Source organism: Raphanus sativus, chromosome 2 (genome assembly GCF_000801105.2).
Source record: "Raphanus sativus cultivar WK10039 chromosome 2, ASM80110v3, whole genome shotgun sequence".
NCBI classification, from domain to species: Eukaryota; Viridiplantae; Streptophyta; class Magnoliopsida; order Brassicales; family Brassicaceae; genus Raphanus; species Raphanus sativus.
The window spans coordinates 24,091,770-24,110,748 of record NC_079512.1 but is presented as its reverse complement, the minus strand read 5'-3'; the positions used below and the strand labels follow the sequence as shown (position 1 = coordinate 24,110,748).

The 18,979-nt window shown below is 30.4% G+C and overlaps 1 protein-coding gene and 1 pseudogene across 1 annotated transcript; one reads left to right on the top strand and one right to left on the bottom strand.

The window, feature by feature from the left end:
- Window positions 1-506: 506 nt before the first annotated feature.
- Window positions 507-2,568, bottom strand: LOC108825325 (mitotic spindle checkpoint protein BUBR1-like; annotated as a pseudogene).
- A 13,865-nt stretch (window positions 2,569-16,433) lies between these two features.
- On the top strand, window positions 16,434-17,901 carry LOC108840566 (transcription factor TRY). Its single transcript, XM_018613405.2, has 3 exons — window positions 16,434-16,691; window positions 17,058-17,145; window positions 17,603-17,901. Exons 1-3 carry the CDS (start codon window positions 16,622-16,624, stop codon window positions 17,772-17,774), a joined length of 330 nt encoding a protein of 109 aa, XP_018468907.1. The 5' UTR covers window positions 16,434-16,621; the 3' UTR covers window positions 17,775-17,901.
- Window positions 17,902-18,979: the final 1,078 nt, after the last annotated feature.

Sequence of the window (18,979 nt, the reverse complement as noted above, 5' to 3'; positions counted from 1 at the left end):
ACAGTGTTTGCATACTTTAGCCATGCTATCGGGATCACAATTTGTCTGTAACCTAAGGTTGACCATATTTATATAAGCTTTATTGTTTTAAGAGGCCATAACGTTATATATGAATCATATAATATGATGCTTGCACAAAAAATATGATATACCATATTGTTAAGAACACGTTATTATATTTGAAGTTACCAAATACCATATTATGAGAAATTGTTATAAAAAAACAATGTTTCTGGTGACATTAATATATATTTTAATTCAAAACACGAATTTGTCATTTTTTTTTGAATTTAGTTTGTTTAGTTACTTTATAAATTATTGTTGCTTGAGGTATTTGGTATAAGCAAGTTTTAGATTTTAGTCTTCTGGTTGTTTTCGAATGGATTAGTAATCGGAAGAAATTATATTAGTTTGTTTTAATATTTAGTTTTTATTTCTGTATAATTATGTGATATATTTGTTGATGTCTTATTTTGTAATAACTAATTACAATAAGGATTAGATACGTAAGTGTAAAAGACCATAAATTTACGACGTAAGTAGAAGGACATTTTAAGACCCATACATAATCTGGAGGAGCAGACATATATGAAAAAAATCAGAGAAAACAACCTTTAAATAAAAAAACTGAAAACGAAGCATTCTAACCCCTACAACAAAGTATGTGATGCGTGTATGTTTTGCCTGTATATGCACCCTGCCTTGAGATGGTTTCACTCTTCTTCTTCTCTGCTCACGGCCATCATTAAGGTGCAAAACGTTTGATGATGATGTCGAGATGGTTTCATTCTTCTTCTTCTCTACTCCCTCACTGCTGTTTCATAATCAAAAGTTAGTAACAGAACATATCTGCCTTGTGTAAACATAACATTGTCTAGCTTACTCTGTACATTCTTCTTCGTCTACAAAAACCTCAAAGGAGGAAGCAGAGGCAGCTATGTAAGGGATCAATTTACAGAGACACGTTTAGTTTTGTTTTGGAGAGTAGAGCAAAAGCAGTACAAAAAAAAAGAGCAGGAGCAAAAACCTTGAATGCCACCCATTTTCCAGGTAAAGTATTGGTCTCTTTGTTCCTCTCTGATCTGCCTCCAAGCATGAGCCAAGAACCAAACTCTGGTTTTGACTTGTCCATCTCTGCTTGATCACTCGATGTAGTGTCCTTGCAGATAGCCAAAGGTACCTTGGATGAGTGCAGAAATCAAAGTGAGTTGCACAATTAGTTTTAGAGTTTTGGTGAAGTATGCTAAAGTGAGAAATACATAACCAACAAAACTGCTTACTGATTCAGCTTTGTTCTCTTTGCTTGTGGTCCTAACGCCTGCCTGCCCGTATCTATACAAAACAGTGTCATGTAAAGCTTAGCAGAGATTAATAATAAAGCAGAGATTAATAATAAAACTTACAGAGTAATTAGAGTGACTCACTGTTATTATTATCTCCCCTAGACAATATAGTCCCAGAGCTTCTTGACGGTAAGTCATTCTCCTTTGGCTCCTGCTGGTAATTAAAAAAACATTAATCATCATGTGAAAAAAACTTAGAGAAATAGAGAAGATACATCTCAGATTAGATCATCAACATCAACTGTTTTGGGCCTTCTCATAGTTCCCACTGTCTGTTAACTTCTTGTAAGCATCATTCAACTTCTCTACAGGCTTTGCATTTCTGCACAAAGTGTCAACACTTTATCAGTCAAACCAAAGTGACAAAAACTGATACGAAAGAGACCAAAATAAAGAAGACTTACCTAAAGATTCCTAGATTGAAGATCTCATTAGCCGTCTTCTCCTTACCCTTAAACTCCATGTGCAAGGCGTAAGCTGCGTAGTACAAAGCATGTGTCTTCCCAAAATCATTAACCTCCAAGAACTTATAAAATGCTCCGCCTTCAAAACAGAGTAGCCACTTCCCTTAATTAGTACTAATATTCCAATACAAAGAAGATCACTCAAAGGAGCTAAAAAGAGAGGAAGCATTACATGTTCCAACCAGACTTTGAGATAACTTTTACCGCTCCGAGTGCCTGGACTTTCTAACGCATTGTCATATATCACCAACAGCCCCGGGTAATCTCCACCAGGAGGAAACGCCTCCTGCACCCATTTAACACACCTGGAGAGAAGAGAGAAGCTCAAAGTTCAAGACTGGATCAAGTTTCAGACTTTGTATAATCAAGAAAACCTTGATATTAGGGTATGTTACAGTGTTCGGAAAATAACTATAATCACACAGACAGTGATTCTCTTTTATATATATATATATATATATATAAAGCTAGCAGTAGATAACAACGGAGCTTACCATTCAAGCTAATATTAGAGGAATCCCTTTCCTAAAAATCATTTAAGTTTCCATATAACTTGCAACGAATACATGGCCTTGCAATATTACATCAACAGCTTCACAAAATTAAAAGCTAGTTTCGCAAGAAAGTTTAAACTGAACCTTGGGATTGCTTGGATTTTGAGCTGCCTCAATAGCTGCTCTAGCTATGATCTCCACGTTCGCCAATTCTTCTCGGAGTTTCACAATTTGAAGAAGTAAGTGGTGGTCTTCTCCATGTCGCATTCATGGTGGCTCGTGTCTTCTTCTCAAGCTAAAGAGAAGCCCTGTTACAAATCAAACAAAAGAATCTCATTATTCGTCCAAAATAGTCTAACACCACAACAAAGGGCTATTCGGTTTTCACATAACTTTGCTAACTTCTTCTCGAAGAGTCCCAACTTCCGCCTTAATCTTCATGACTCGATCCAATTCAGGTTTAGCCTTGGCTATCTCTCCATTACTTATCTTTGTCGCCGATAGCTTCTGTCTATCTTTAGCTAGCTTCTGGACATCCGACCTAGCTTGATCAAGCTCAGCTCCGGTTCCGTTGACCACACGAGCTTCGCCCTATATCCTCAGAGGATTCTGGTAAACCTCATGCGCCTTAGCTTCCCTCTCTCAGGGTTGGTCTCAGGAGCAGTGGAAGCTCACGCTTCTGATTTCTCTGCAAAAGAGATTAGATTTCAATTCAAGATGATGGGCTGAGAGTAGATACTATGGACGACATATTGAGTACCATTTATATATTTGGATTCAGTAAGCCATGAGATTCCGATACCTAAAGAGGAAAATGATATCGTCAACGCCGGCAGATAATGTCTTCGGGGGCCATCCAAGAGTCAAGCCTTCAAGCTCTGATCGTGAAAGTGCTTCATTGGTAACATCTCCATGTTCAGGAATTTCTCGTAAATCTTCTAGAGGTAGAGGAAGCAGTTAAATAGTGATGATACAGTGCTGAAAGAATCTGAAAGGCCTTCGATGTCTAATTAATTGAGGAAGACATTTACTGTTACGAACGTGGAAAAGTGAAGATCATGGATAAACTGTAATAACAAATAAGTTTTTATTTTATTTTCTGAAGCAAACGAAAAGGTACAATGGACCGAATCAAAATGTTAAAACAGCCCAAACAAAAGCTTAGTTTTGTTTTAACAAAGCACATGGGCTATGTTATACGAAGCCCAACCATAAAATGCGGTTGAAGCCCATCAGAGCTAAATGATAGATCTGACGTGGACGAAAGCTCTTCCCCTATTGGTCTGAATTAAATTGCTGACGTGGACAGCTTCTCCTTTGATTTTATTAGCCTTTTAATATAGTATTGATTTCTCTTTAATTACCTTGTAAAGTGAGAAAAACTGAAAAAATTAGTGGTGCATATGCATTCATAGTCTTGTAACTGGCTTCGTCCCTGGTTGGTGATATTGTTGATAATGATATTTTTTTAACTAAGTGATAAAGATGAAACTGTTTGAGTAATAATAATCTTCTTTAAGAAAATAATAACGACATTTTCATGAACTAATTTTTATAATGAATAAAGCAAATAAAAATTTAAAAAAAAAAAATTGTGTTTGACCATACATTTTAGATCATTTTTCAAAGTTGTCCTTTTAACCTTTCTAGTAACTTATTATTTTTTTTTGTTCAAATTCTAGTAATTTATAATTTATGTTAATAAACTATAAACTTCAAAATTTATCGGCAGATACTATTGAATTACTATTAATTCATAGTAGCTGTTAAACTGTTTAGTGTGTAAAAGATGAGGCATCTAATCTATTAATTTAGGGTTCTATTTTTATCTACTATTAACAAGTCATAGTAGGACCACTTAAAGAATTAGTCAATATGACATATTTGATTATTTGTATTAACAATAAACCAACTATAAATATATTAACAATAAACCAACTATAAATTTGATTTTTTAATTATAAGAAAATCTGTTGAGAAAGAATCTAACAAAATCTTAGTTTAAAATTTAAATATTTTTTTATAAATAACACATTAATATATTTCGAAATTAGTAATATAATATTATTATAAGTAAATTTAACTAAAACTTATTATAAAAAGAAAATAAAAAATTCTTTATACTAACTTTTTTATAGATTCTATGATATATTCCGTATTATATAAAAATAGAAGTGCTATATGAATTAAATATTAAAAATATATTAAATAGGTAAATTAATAAAATTTTATATTTTATTTTTTAACTTAAATAAATTATTGATCATCATTATAATGGATTAAACTTCGAAAACTATATAATACTTTTATATTAAAATAAATGTATTAACATAAGATAAAATTTTATATTTACAGCCATACATTATCTTTTTATTTATTTTGAAACTATTAGCAATATATTGCTTAAAAATGTTTATATACAAAAATATAATAGTATATAATAACCTTTAGTTCATATACTATTTAAAATATGTTATTAGTAAAATATGAAATTTCAGTAATTCATTTAAAATATTAGTGACAAAAATCAAATTTTAATTATAAATTTTATTTTATTTTAATTGTAACAAAATTTGTTGATAAAAGAATTGAAAATATCACCAAAAATTCAAATATTTTATAAAATGATACAGTAATGTAGTACCAAAACAAATTCAAAATTCATGTATTATTCCAAACTCAAATAGTTGTGTAATTTTCCAAAGTTGTCTCGAAAAAATATATTATTTTGAAAATAAATATTCAAACTCAAAATGATAATATTTCAAATTTTACAAAAGACAAAATCATGGATAATAAAGATTAACTTTTTGAAATGTACCTGAAAAAAACTAACTATATATGTTGTAAAAATTTAAAGTAACCTAATGTTTTGACGTCTTAATTTTAAAAAAAAATAGAACTTAATATCATAACATGCAAAACAAATATCCTATATAATAAATTTAATAAAATAGTATGATAGATACTACTATGTATAAAGTTTACTAAAACAATAGGATTATATTATTTAAAATAAATAAATCCCGTAAAATACTAAAATGAGATATGTTAAAGTATATTTTCTTAAACACAACATGTAAATATAATTATTTTAGTCATATTTATTTTCTATAATATAAATAAATAAAATTTAAAAATGTATTATATGCAAAATGTTTAAATTAAAGAAAACAACATAATTTGAATGGGGTTCTCTATTTGAGTATTTCATATTTTTATTTTATTTTACCTAACTCGAAAATATATTAGTAAGTAATAAAAATCAATAACAAAGTAAATTGTTTTAAGAAAACCATTATATATTAATAATACTGAATAAGAAATATAAACAATAATATGATATAGTAATACAATATATAACACTAAAATAGAAATTATATATTTAAAACATTTTTAATAATATAAAATATATTTAAAAATATAAATATATCCGCACGAACGTGCGGGTTAAAATCTAGTGTATGATTAAAATTTTAATGTTTCTTGATTTTTTAAACTTTAAACAACTATCTTAATTTATTTCTAAAAAGTCTACAAAATCATCGATCTACATAGAATTGAGGAAGTTGTAGAATGCTGTCTACACGTCCTAACCCTAATTAATTCAACTACGTTATAGTCTCCTCGTCAATCAAACTTCGGGCTCATAACTCTATGATCCATTTAATGAGAGCATCTAAGTCAAATCTAAATTAGCTCATGTGTTGTTTCAATGGATGAGTCTAAGTGGATCTACTATATCTACTCAGGCCTCACAAGTATAGTTGCGGATACAGTTCTGGACGTTTGTGGATGCAGATACATCAGTTATAAATTGGTGCACTTACGGATAAATAACTAGTTTACTACCAAATGTAGCAGTGATTAAATAATAAAATTATAATTATATAATTATTAAATATTAAAATTTTATTACTATAATAAATAGAAAATTATATTATAAAGTTATAATATTAATTTTTAAAAAATTATAGAAAATGCTTTTTATTTTGAAGTTTTTACAATATAAATTAAAATATGTGTGTGTATATATATATTAGTATTTTTATGATTTCAATTTAAAATTTTAACTGGATATTATTATTTTTTATTTATATAGTTTTTAAAAAATTCTTTTGCCCTCCTCCCTTCCCCTCCCTCCAAAAAGAAAAAGAAGTGAACACATTTGTATATACATCTACTTATTCGTATACATTCCCGACCCAAATCATCAGAAACATTCAGTGGACCACTTTACTCTATTGTCAACAATGTTGTTTAAGAAATCGAACATTCACAGCTCAATAAATTCTTAAAAAAATTTCTTGTTTCCGTCAAAGATATTCAAATTATATTATAATGACAAGATTTAACAAAATACTTTATAGCTATTAACAAATAAACCTTTCTCTTCCTCTCTCTCTCTCTCTCATCTCTCTCTTCCTCGACAACCACCGCCTGTTTAGTTTCTCTCCGGCGTCCGGCGGCGCGTGTGCGCGCGTTCCGGCGCCAAGGAGCTCTCTCTCCCTTTTCCTCGTTTGTATTTTGCCTCTCCACCGGATCTATCGTCTATTGTCGATATGCTCGCGGATCTGTGGTCGGGTCTCTCTCCGGTAAGGTGCGCTGTGCGCAGGTGGACTGACTCCGGCGTAGTCTCTGTGCTGTGGCTTCGCGGCGAGGCTCTAGCTGGTGTTCTTCAGTGGTTTGGTCGGCTTTTGGGTCATTGGAGCAGATCTTTTTTCCTTAGTAGATCTGTTTCGGGTTCTCTTCCGTGGTTATGGATTTCGGGTTGGCTCCTTTCCAGGCTTTGGTGGTTCTCACTGGGGTAGGTTCGGTGGTTAATTGGCGAAGGGGAGTGGTCTGTTGGTCTGTTGTGGTGTCGTCGTAGATCTCTTCCTCTGCTCCTTAGCTATGAGCGTTCCGACGAGTTCTCATCGGAAGTGTGTCCTGAGAAGTTGTGTGCAGGCGGAGATGGCCAACTTCTCAGACTACGTCTCGCGTGATTTCGACGGGTGGTTGTAATCAAGCAGTCGTCTATGGCTCTTGTGGACTGTGCGTCGGAATCCCTCTCATCCGGTGTCCGTTACTCGGCTCCTTCTCTGGGTTCCTATCGCAAAGGCATTAGCTTTTGTTCTGTAGGTCGTCTCTTCGGTACTTCATCGTCTATGCCCTCTCTATTGACACCAGAGTTGGGACCTTTCAGCATGGTTTCGATCCTTCGGTTCTCGAAGGTCGCACTCGGCGAGTCGGTTCTCGGGGTCATTAACCGACTCGGTGTCTCCTTGTGGTCGTCGTTTGCCTTCCGTAAACTGCATTGTTATTTTGTGACAGTATAGTGGTGAGCGTGACTTTCTTTGCAGGTTTAGAGCCCTAGATCGGGAGTGGTGGTGATCCCAACCCACCTTTGTAGATTTGTTGGCGGCAATAGTGAGCACTTGCTCGGTTGGGAGGCGTTTCAAGCGTTGCATGACGTTGTGTACAAGCCCGGCTTGTTCGTTGGTAAGTACCCGAAACTATCCTCTATTGCTCGTCTAGCGCCTTATGGACAGTGACGGTTGCAAACTTTGTGGAGTTCATCGGAAGCTAGCTATACCGGAGACGACTCGGGGAATCCCGGTATCCTAGGAAACTAGGAGAACCTCACTTCACCGTGATTTTCGTCGAGGGTTAAGAACGGCAACCGATTCCTAATGATTCCGAAGACGGCTAGCGGAATGTGCCGGGTTTAGTGAGCGGGCGAAGCTAGTTTGTAATAGGTTTGAGTTGGGTTGTTTTGTTCAAAGCGGGTTTGTAGCCGAATCTGATTTCCCGTTTAAGCAGGTTTAATTAATAATATATTTATTTTAAAAAAAATACTTTATTATATACATATATGGGGACTCGTACATATACATGTTGGCTCATATCATACATTACGGCCAAAGATATCTTCATTAAGGACTAAGAACGTTAGTTGAAGACTTAAGTTGGCTAACCATCGGCTACAACCATGTTTCAATTCGGTTCGTTTTTTCCTCTTTTAACTTTCTCAGTTCCAAAACTATTGTTAGTAGCTGCTCTTTTATGATTAGTCTGTGTCTTTTCTTTATTGTAGTGACAAATTTATTGTTACGACAGACCAAAAAAAACATATGAAAAAAAAAACATATGTAAAACTGTTCTAATTTAAAAGTGGAAAGAAAAATAGATAGAGACTGCTTTTGTGATTAAGGTAGTCATTAATCCCGGACCCGAAGACCCGACCCGAAACCGACCCGAAAAACCCGATCCGGGTAGAAACCGATCCGATCAAATTACCCTATCGAGTCTTGTTGTAGAGGACCCGCGGGTCTTGGATCCGACCCGGCCCGAACCCGAAACCCGGCGGATATCCGAATTAATAATATAAATTAAATAAAATGAATTGATGGGGAATCGAAGACAGGTTATTTGTCTACATAGCTAAGGGGTCAGCCATTAGGAGACAACCAACTATTGTTTTATCTCGCATAGTTTAGTATATATACACATTTTAATATAATAAAAACACAAATTTTAAATAAAATGTCAAATATTTTCGGATATATTAATATTTTCAGATTTTTTTTTGTATTTTTAGGTATTTTTAGGTTGAACCCGAACCGAACCCGACCCGAGCCCGATCCAGAACCGAACCGATAAATTCTAGTTACCTGAATGGGTCCAACTATATAAGATCCGACCCGACCAGGACCCGGTACGACTCGAACCGACCCGGAACCGAAAATTTGAAATTACTCTATCGGGTCCTAAACTCCTAGATCCGAAAGACCCGGACCCGAAAGGACCCGGTCCAAACCCGACCCGACTACCCGAATGCCCAGGCCTATGACTACCTAGGAGAAGACTGATGCGGCTTACCAATTGTATTACAAAATAAAATCACATATTTGTCTGTTTTGTGCTAGCGTGACCGGTTCAAGGTTTCCGGAACTCAAAGTTGTATACCCTTTAATAGAAGAAACGAATGCATGCAAATGTTTAAAAGTTTATAGGTGTAATGACACTATAATGAGAACATAAATTGACAAAATAATCATGTAATAAAGTAGTCGATAGATGTGATAATTTTGCATAGGGCTGTTCGGTAAAACCGAACCGTACCGAACCGAATCATACTAAAATAAACAATATAGTTTGGTTTTGGTAGGAAAAAATTTCAACATGAACTTTATCCGTCGTGTCTATTCTTTCACGAACTTTGTAGTAGTACGTATTCCACACTGAAATAAACAAGTTTTTTATAATATTATATGAACTTTCTGCGTTGTGCATATTCCTTCACGAACTTTATAGTAATGCATATTTTACATTGAACTAAACAAAAAATCAAAAAATATTACACAGACTCTCAAGATCATGCTTATTTATATAATTACCGTTAAATATGTTAGTCATCCGTTAATTTATCAAACAACGTCATTTTGAATAAATTCTGTAAAAAAAAAATATAGACTCTCAAAATCGTACTTATATATATTGACTGTCAAATAAAATAGTCATCCTTTAATTTATCAAAAGACTTTATTTTGGATAAATTCTATGAAATTATCCGTAGTTTTTTAATTTTTTTAATTTTACAAAATCTATCCAAAATGACATTGTTTTGATAAATTAATGTATGACTAACACCTTTGACTTGCTAACAAAAAAAAAGATAACACCATTGACGGTCAATATATATAAATTAACAGTCAAAGGTGTTAGTATTTTTTTTGTCAGCAAATCAAAAGTATTAGTCATATGTCAATTTAAAACAACGTCATTTTGAATAGATTTTGTAAAATTAAAAAAATTACAAAACTACCGATAATTTCATAGAATTTATCCAAAATAAAATATTTTGATAAATTAAAGGATGACTAACACATTTGACAGTCAATATATAAGTACTATTTCGAGAGTCTATATTTGTTTTTAATTTTACACAATTTATTCAAAATAACTTTGTTTTGATAAATTAATAGATGACTAACACCTTTAACGGTCAATATAAATAAACACGATTTTGAGAGTATGTAGTATTTTTTGAATTTTTGTTTAGTTCAGTGTGAAATACACACTACTATAAAGTTCGTGAAAGAATAGGCATGACGGTAAAGTTCATGTAGTATATTAAAAATTTTGTTTAGTTCAATGTAGAATACGCACTACTACAAAATTCGTGAAGGAATAGGTACGACGTGTAAATTTCATGTTGAAATAGGCCTTTTCCGGTTTTGGTATATACCATACAAACCGAATGGATGTGATTTTATAAAAACCGTAGGATTTGGATATAGTTTGGTTTATAATCGATTAAACCGAATAAACCAAACAAAACCGATCAAAGGTAGGAACATGTAAATAAGTATATATTTTATAAGTACACATAAAAATCTATTTGTTATATAAGTTAATTTTTTCTAATATATATTACCATATTTTTATAGTAATAAAGAAGTCCTAATTTGCAAAACACTTGAACTATAATTAAGTAACAATTCATCGCAACTGAGATCTCTTATTTTCTTAGTTTCTTCTTTTATCTCTTCACTTTATTTTAGCATTGACTAAATTGAAGTAAAGATTATAAATTTGATGGACAAAACTTAGTGGAAGTTATTCACAATTTTTTTCATTTCTATAAACGAACAGAGTTTCATGATCAATCGAAGTAACATGACGTTGATAAACACTAAATATGGAAGAATAGAATATTTGATTATTTTTAGATTAAATTTTTATTTTCAGAATTTTTATTTTTCATTCTAATTCTTGATTTGATTATTTTTTAGATGGTAGAAATGTTTTTATTTTTTGTTCTTTATTTAATATATAATATTTTTTAATAAATAACTGCGTTGACAACATGACTCTAAAATTCGTATAATAAGATCTTAAATTAAATAATTATGTTTTTGGTATAAAACCGGATAAACCAAAAATCGATGTTATATAAATCGATCCGAACCGAAGTAAATATGAATTTAGAATATTAGTTGTAGTTTACTAACCGAAGTACCGAAAAATCAAAAAAAAAAAACCGAAACTGAACCGATATCCGAATTGAACAATTTTCTCTTTTGCCGCGAATTTATTTGTTTGATGTGATGTACGAAAATGAAAAGAAAAAGAAAAGAGGGCGATTGTAGGCCTAGGCGATTGTATTATAAATAAATACTAGGGTGAGATCCGCGCCCTGCGCGGAGTGAGATAAACCTTTTAAAAAAATTAAAGTTTGAAATTCTATTTTCCTATATTATGTATTTTATAAAGTTAATTAAATAAAATGTAGAAGTATTAAATTTTAATAAATGTAATATAATCGGTCAGTACATAATATATTGATTTTTTTTTTGGAATCTGAAATGTTGTTTTCCTGTTCTGAATAGATTATAGGGAATTATCTAGAATTTAGAAATACATATTTTTAAAAAATAGAATATAATCTATATACATGATATATTTGGCGTTATTGCCAATATTGTCATTCTTGTATATATTAGTTTATACTTCGAAGAATTTGGTCTATATAATAATTATGTTTTGTTGTGCCTTAATTCACAATTGTCTAAAATTATGAATAAATATTTTTTTAATGTAAAAAAATCATGTTACACCTAAAAGGATATTGGTCACGAATATAGCACGGTACACGTCCACAGTTTTTATGTTTAATATTATACTTGTTCGGTCAATTATAAATGTCATTTAAATATATACATATATAATTTCAGGTTTATTTGATTTAAAAAGTAATTATGTGAAAGAGATATTATAAATTAAAGCTTATGCAACTAATTTCGTATATATTTGTAATCCCTAATTTACTGATCTTATAACAAAATTTAGAAAGTGAAAAGAATATGCAACTAATTTCGTATGCAAATATTGGAAAAACATATCTAATTAGTTCCTAATTCACTCTGTATTTAATATTAGTCAAAAGTCGATTTCCATATGCAAAACAAATTAATATAGAAAGTGGAAACGAAGAGAATAATCACGTGGACCATATATGGACATTTAAGATTGAATTAGTCAAATCCCGAAGTTGACTACTTTCCTTTTATACAAAAATTGATATGGCGATTTATTGAGCGACATGAAACTATGTACAAGGGATATACGAATATATAAACCTGTCCAATGGCAATAGCCGTAATATCCTAAGGTGAGTAAGCCTTTTTTCATAAAGCGTCTGAAAAGAAACCTCGTGCTACCACGTCGTCAAAATGACATAGTAGTTAATATAGTACTCTTTAAAGGTTATTCTTAATTTTTGCTTCCATTTTAGTACCAAGGGGATATACTGCTTGTGTGAAAGAACAAAGAGAAATTAGGAGAAAAACTATGTTGGTATTCTATCTATTATTTTGTCTTCAGAAATCTGGAACAATCAATTCATATCAGTGGTGTATAATCATTTATATTACCATGAAATTTATTTTCTATTTTATTTGTTACAAGTTAGAAAATACAGAATAGACTATCTATATTATTAAAGGAGAAATACAAAAATAAAATACCTCTTAGTTTTACCATTGATATATTAATTGAACTTATATTTAAGTATACTTGTTAATTTAAATAATATATTTACTCATTTAATATATTTTACTAATTTAAATAATCAATTTCCTTAATCAAATCTTAACCAAAATAGATTTCCTAATATATTTTCTATTAACATAATAAATATTTTAAATATTTGTTAGTAATAAATAATAAAATAAAAAAACCACACATCGTAATCAATTTATATAACATAAAAAAATATAAAATCATTTGTACATATATTATTAGTATAATACTTTCATAATATAAATCCAATTAGTTATAAATATAGGATTTGTTTATATGATACACTGTAATATAATAGACGATTAAAATAATAAAATATAATTATTTCAGAGTAATAAATAAAATTGTTATGTTTTAAAATGTTATATTAACAATTATGCAATACATTTTAATTTACATATATATATATATATATATATATATATATATATGGAATACCACTAGTACAAAGAAACAAATTCAAATGAAAGTAAATATTTATACGGTCACCGGTCAAACTCTAAAAATAAACAAAACAAAAACGCAAGATAATTTTTTTTAACAAATTTATTTTAATAGAAGTTATAGTTCCAAATATATTTATATATTTTATGCATTTATAAATTTATTTTCTTTGTTTATAAGGGATGATAAGATTTTGGATTGAAAAAAAATTATCACCTACTTCTATATTATTTTAGTTAGAAATTTTAAAATTTAATCACCAAAAATCCGAACTCTTTTATTTATAGAGTTATGGTGAATTTTTATTTTTCTAGTTTATACTGATCAAAAAATAAAATCAGTGAAAATAAAAATAAAGAGTGAAAAACATCACATAAGAAAGTTTTTTTTTAATTTACCTAACCTTTACAAAAACAACATAGAGTAGCACACAAATTTTCTTAAGCTACTAAAATATATGCATAAGGTATTATTTTCCATTATAAACTTTTATGATTAAAGTCTAATTTCCTAAGTTTATATTCTTTCTTTTCCAAAATAGTTGATATTTTAGTTTATGACACAATAATTAAGAAATTCACTTTTTCCTAAAATGTACTAGACTAAAATATAAATTAAAGCTAACTCAACTGATCATCAAAAAATAATAAAATATTATTAGTTACACAGTTTTTAATAAAAGTAAAATTAATATCAACACAGCATCTATTCTAAAACATCAAAAAAAATCAAAACATCAGGACTGAAGGAAAGACGGAAGGAGTATATAAAATTCATAAAGATAATTAAAAAATATATATCTAAAATCTATATCAGCCCGCCAAGCACGTTTGTCTCCTGGCGAAAAAACATTTATTCTAAAATCAATATTTAAAAATGGCCCTCCTATATTGAGAAACAAGGGAGTTACATTGATGATATCCACGATTTTAGACATTGGATATTCTATGCGGATCATGTGGTTTTTAGTGTAGCTACACCAGTCTTTTTTTAGTCCAAGCTGATTTTTTTTTTTACATTTAAAATACATTTCCTAAAACTAAAGATAACATTAGACTTAGACAATTAAGCTAAGATGGAAAATATAATTTGCTGAATTTATTAAGCGCTATATACCAAACGATCACAAACTTATATAGAATGTAGTATTGTCATCGAAACTGAATAAACCACTAGATCTTGATCCGCGCTTTGGAAGAGCGGAATATTTTACGATGAAAAATTTCATTAATAACTTAACAAATATTTTGTTAACTTTTAAAGAGTGTGTATTTAAAATATTTTTGCATTTAAATCAGTGTTTTTAAATTCAACCCGATTGTGATTATACCGGTTAATCCGGAGATCTAACAATTCAATTTAGTTTTTTAAAATATTCATATTAAAAAGTTACTAAAACCCGAGACTAACAGACTGAACTGATGGATGACCGATATGTAATCTAATTTGATTGAAATTGTAATAGTTTCATAATTTGTAATCTTATAATCCAACTTTAAAGTTTATTATTTTGTAATTTATGAAATTATGACGTTTCTACAAAATTTTAAAGAGAAAATGATGGATATAAAATAACTAAGATTAATTATTGTATTGTTTGGAAACATTGATAGTAGTATATAAAATATATTGTTTGGAAACATTGATAGTAGTATAAAGAAATAAGTATATTGTTTGGAAACATAGATAGTAGTATAAAGAAAGGAACATTAGTGATTTAATGTAAGTTTAACTATAAAGTATAAATGTGTATTTAATTTAAAAACTTACAAAATAAATGTTAGGTCCAACAAAATGTTTCTGTTTTAATAAGATAGATATATGCTGGTAAGCATGAAAAAATTACAGATGACCATTGAAAAAATAAGAGCACCCCCGGTAGGTTCTAGCTCCAGAGTTTTAAAAGTTATATGTATATATTATATATGAATATAACTGTGAAGTTCTAAACTTTACAGAAAATCCAATTTGGTCTGAGTTGAGTTTTCGTAAAGTTTAGCCCCTTGCTTTTATATAATAATCAATAGAATTTGATCTATACGCCCGCACGAGATTTGATTTCTATTTATTTTTTATAAATGGTTTAATAACATTTTTAAATATATTGGTTATTCAGATATCTTTTAGGATCCAACAAATTTATCCGGGTCTGAAAGGATTCTACTCGAATCTCATCCGAAATGTTTTAATATCTGAATGTAGTTTAGTTTTAAAGCAAAAAACAGATATCCAAAAAACCGATTCATACTTAAATGAGTATTTGGATGCCTATGTTTAACAGATTCTATAAATAAATAAAAATTATTTATTAATTGGTATACATTTTGTTACGAATGGAGAAATTCCATTAAAACCTGTAAAATTATTATGTTTTATATGTAAAATATTATGGTAAATACAATTAACGAATTAATTCTATGTAAAGTATATAGAATTAAATGATTTTTTAATTCGTGTGCTGAAATTTAAAACGATACTTAATATAAAACAGAGGGAGTACAATAATGCCATATGCGGCGATTAAAGAGTGTTGTCAAACTAAATCCCATCACTGCTGTGGATATAAGTTTGGATACACGTGTGGTGACTCGAAGGTTTGCTGATGAACTCTTGGACAAGGTGCTCCATTTGAAATGTACTTCTCGCTCGCCTAGTTTTTCATCGACTTCTTCTTCTTGTTAATGATTTATTTGTAAACAGTAAACTGATTAAAGTTTAGGTTTATGAGTTTTTATGTTTCCAACTTTGACTTTTAGAGTATATATAACTTATAAATTTGAAAAGCTTGTCACTAATTTTTTTCCTGGGAATATGTAATATGAAGTTTTTGTTTGGTTCATTTCAAGTACTATAAAATAGTTTTGTAGAAATATATTGTTTATCCCTAAATTAACAATGAAAAAAAAACATAGAGAACCGTAGAATTTGCTACACCAAATATATAAAAGTATTAAAGGTGTAGAAAATTTGTAGAGGTTTCAAAAAAAAAATGTAGAGGAAATAGTAATTTTGTTACTATTTGACGAATGAGACAAAATCAGCCTTCAAATACTTACAAATCCCAATAAAAGACTTCATCTCCATGTGTAGATGAGAGTGTCAACGACAAGTCTACACAAAGGCTAAGATGTCAACAAACACCACACAACACATCTTACTTTTAGTTTGCAAAGGCTGTTCGTTGGAAATTTCATCCTATCCATCTCTCTCCTCTTTTTCTCCTCTCTATAAACTCTCATCTCTCACATTTTTCTTTTCTTGCATTCTCCAACAAGACCTCAAATTTCATATACCTTATTCTTACTAGCTCATGGATAATACCAACCGTCGTCGCCTTCCTGATCAACACATAGTCACTCTCCAAGTCCAAGACTCTGAAGGTCCCTCGCTATTCCCTGTTAGTTCTTACCTGGAATATACTTGTTTGCGTAATTTTTCATGGGTAGAAGAATAAATATAGATGCTTTTTTAAAAAAAAAAAAAATATATATATATATATAGATGCTTTTGCACATGTTGAAAGCATGTTCTGGCTTCGATTTTGAATTTAGTTCATGGAGTCTGATTTGGCCTAGTGATTGATTATAGAGTGGAAAACGAAGCAAATGTTCACTTATAAATTAGTTAAACCAGGACAGGGCTGAGTAACTAAAAATATCAAGATTAGTATTAAAATTTAACCCCAAAAAATCATTTATACAATTTAATATTTGCTTGAGTTTAATTGGTTGAATATATGTGTGCAGAAGTGAGCAGTATCGAATGGAAGTTTATCAATATGACAGAACAAGAAGAAGATATCATCCTTCGAATGTATAGACTTGTCGGTGATAGGTAACAATTTCTTTCTTCATCATCTTCTTAATTTTTTTTCTGTTGTCAATTATCTCGACCGAAAGAAACATGATATTTGTATACATTGGTAGGTAAATAAATTTTTTTTTTGTGCACCAGGTAAATAAATTTAATATGCTTGTATATGTCTAATCAAACATACGCTAATTTAGGCGTGTACTTACGTTTGAAGTTGTACGGTGTACAATGTTGTAGTGGAAGCACATGGTGTCCACTAATTTTCTTAAAAATGCATTTAAGTAAGGCTATCACGTTCATTAAATTATACACATAGGCATACATTGATATATGAAGTAAGGAACCTAATTTGCTTTCTTTATCGACAAGTATTTTATGAATAAATGATTGGCTGGCTCTACAATTGAAAAAAATAAAATTTAAATGCCAACAAACTAAATAGAAAATGGTGTAATTTGTGTATTTCCTTTTATTTTAGGTGGGATTTAATAGCAGGACGAGTGCCAGGAAGACAACCAGAAGAGATTGAAAGATACTGGATAATGAGAAACAGTGATAGCTTTGCTGAAAAACGACTCCAACTTCACCACTCTTCCTCTCATAAAAATAACAAACTTCATCGTCCACGTCCGTCTGTTTACCCTTCTTAGTTTTCTTTTCGAGAATGACCTTTCTTAGTTTTTATTGTCATTTATATTTTATTCTATTTTTCTGCCCCCACAACAAAAAATGGTGTAATAGTTGTTCTTTTAATTAGCTCAACGAAATTTTTATGTTTTTGTCGTGTTTTTTAATTTTAATATAGTATGTTCTAGTTATTAATCAATTATTGATCGGTGTGGTAATATTATATAAACAAATTGCAATCAGGTTAAATAGTAACAGAAACTATATGGGTTACTCAATATTAAATTTGGAATGATTCAAGTTTGATGATATTTTAGATGAACTGTGATGAATTTAAAGTTGGGTATTTAAATAAAATCAGAAGTACCACTTAAAACTAAATAAAGTTTCCCAAAGTTTCATGTAAAAGAAAATTTGCAGTTTTATTTTACAGAAATCATAAACACTTGAAATCAGACGGAAAAATCTCTTATAAAGTTAACAACAGCATAACATTTGAGGTGTTTCCCAAATAGTAGGTTGAATAATGTAAGAGTTTGAAATTAAGATTGAAGAAAACTTGTCCTATACCATGAGTTTTCAGAAACATTCAAATTTCCAGATCCAACAGATAGATTTTGATTTAAAACATATACAAGAATATAAGTCTTCCCAAAAATTAGAATCTAATAAAACCCCCAAAAGGTTGACCACAAAACAAAAGTAGACAGATAGTAAATTTTTAGTTACGTTCACCATGTTAGCTTATACAACGAAGTATATTCACCTTTCCGGCCTATCTGAATAAATAGGTTCTCCAGGAAAATATTGTGGTGACTTCCCAAATAAATCGCAACACTGAACGTTCTCTCATGGATGGGACAAAAACACTGAAAATATTCATCAGAAACCACATGTCTTCATGCTAATTCATTGGCGGCAGACACACGAATACCACTGTTAAAACAACATTATTATCTCGCTTCACCTCGTTAGCAAGCAACCAACTTTTTTTTAACGCTGAATGATAGAAAGCCCTCAGGGCAATGGTTCAAACAAAGATTCCACGAAAGTGGGATAAAAACAGTACCAGTAGGTCGGAAAGAAAAAAGATAAAAAGAAAATGGATGTCTAAAAAGACCAAACACCATAACAAACCACTTGCTTCTACGATGGAAGTAAGACAGTAGTGTTCCATTCAACGAGGAGAAGTTGCGTTTCTTGCTTCCGACGCAACCAAGTCTCTCAA

Bases quoted from the DNA above. Each gene is read 5' to 3' on its own strand.
- LOC108840566 (XM_018613405.2), top strand. From the start codon at position 16,622: ATGGATAATACCAACCGTCGTCGCCTTCCTGATCAACACATAGTCACT. The intron at 16,692-17,057 runs GTCCCTCGCTAT...ATATGTGTGCAG, and splicing joins CCAAGTCCAAGACTCTGAAG to AAGTGAGCAGTATCGAATGG. The intron at 17,146-17,602 runs GTAACAATTTCT...CTTTTATTTTAG, and splicing joins TATAGACTTGTCGGTGATAG to GTGGGATTTAATAGCAGGAC.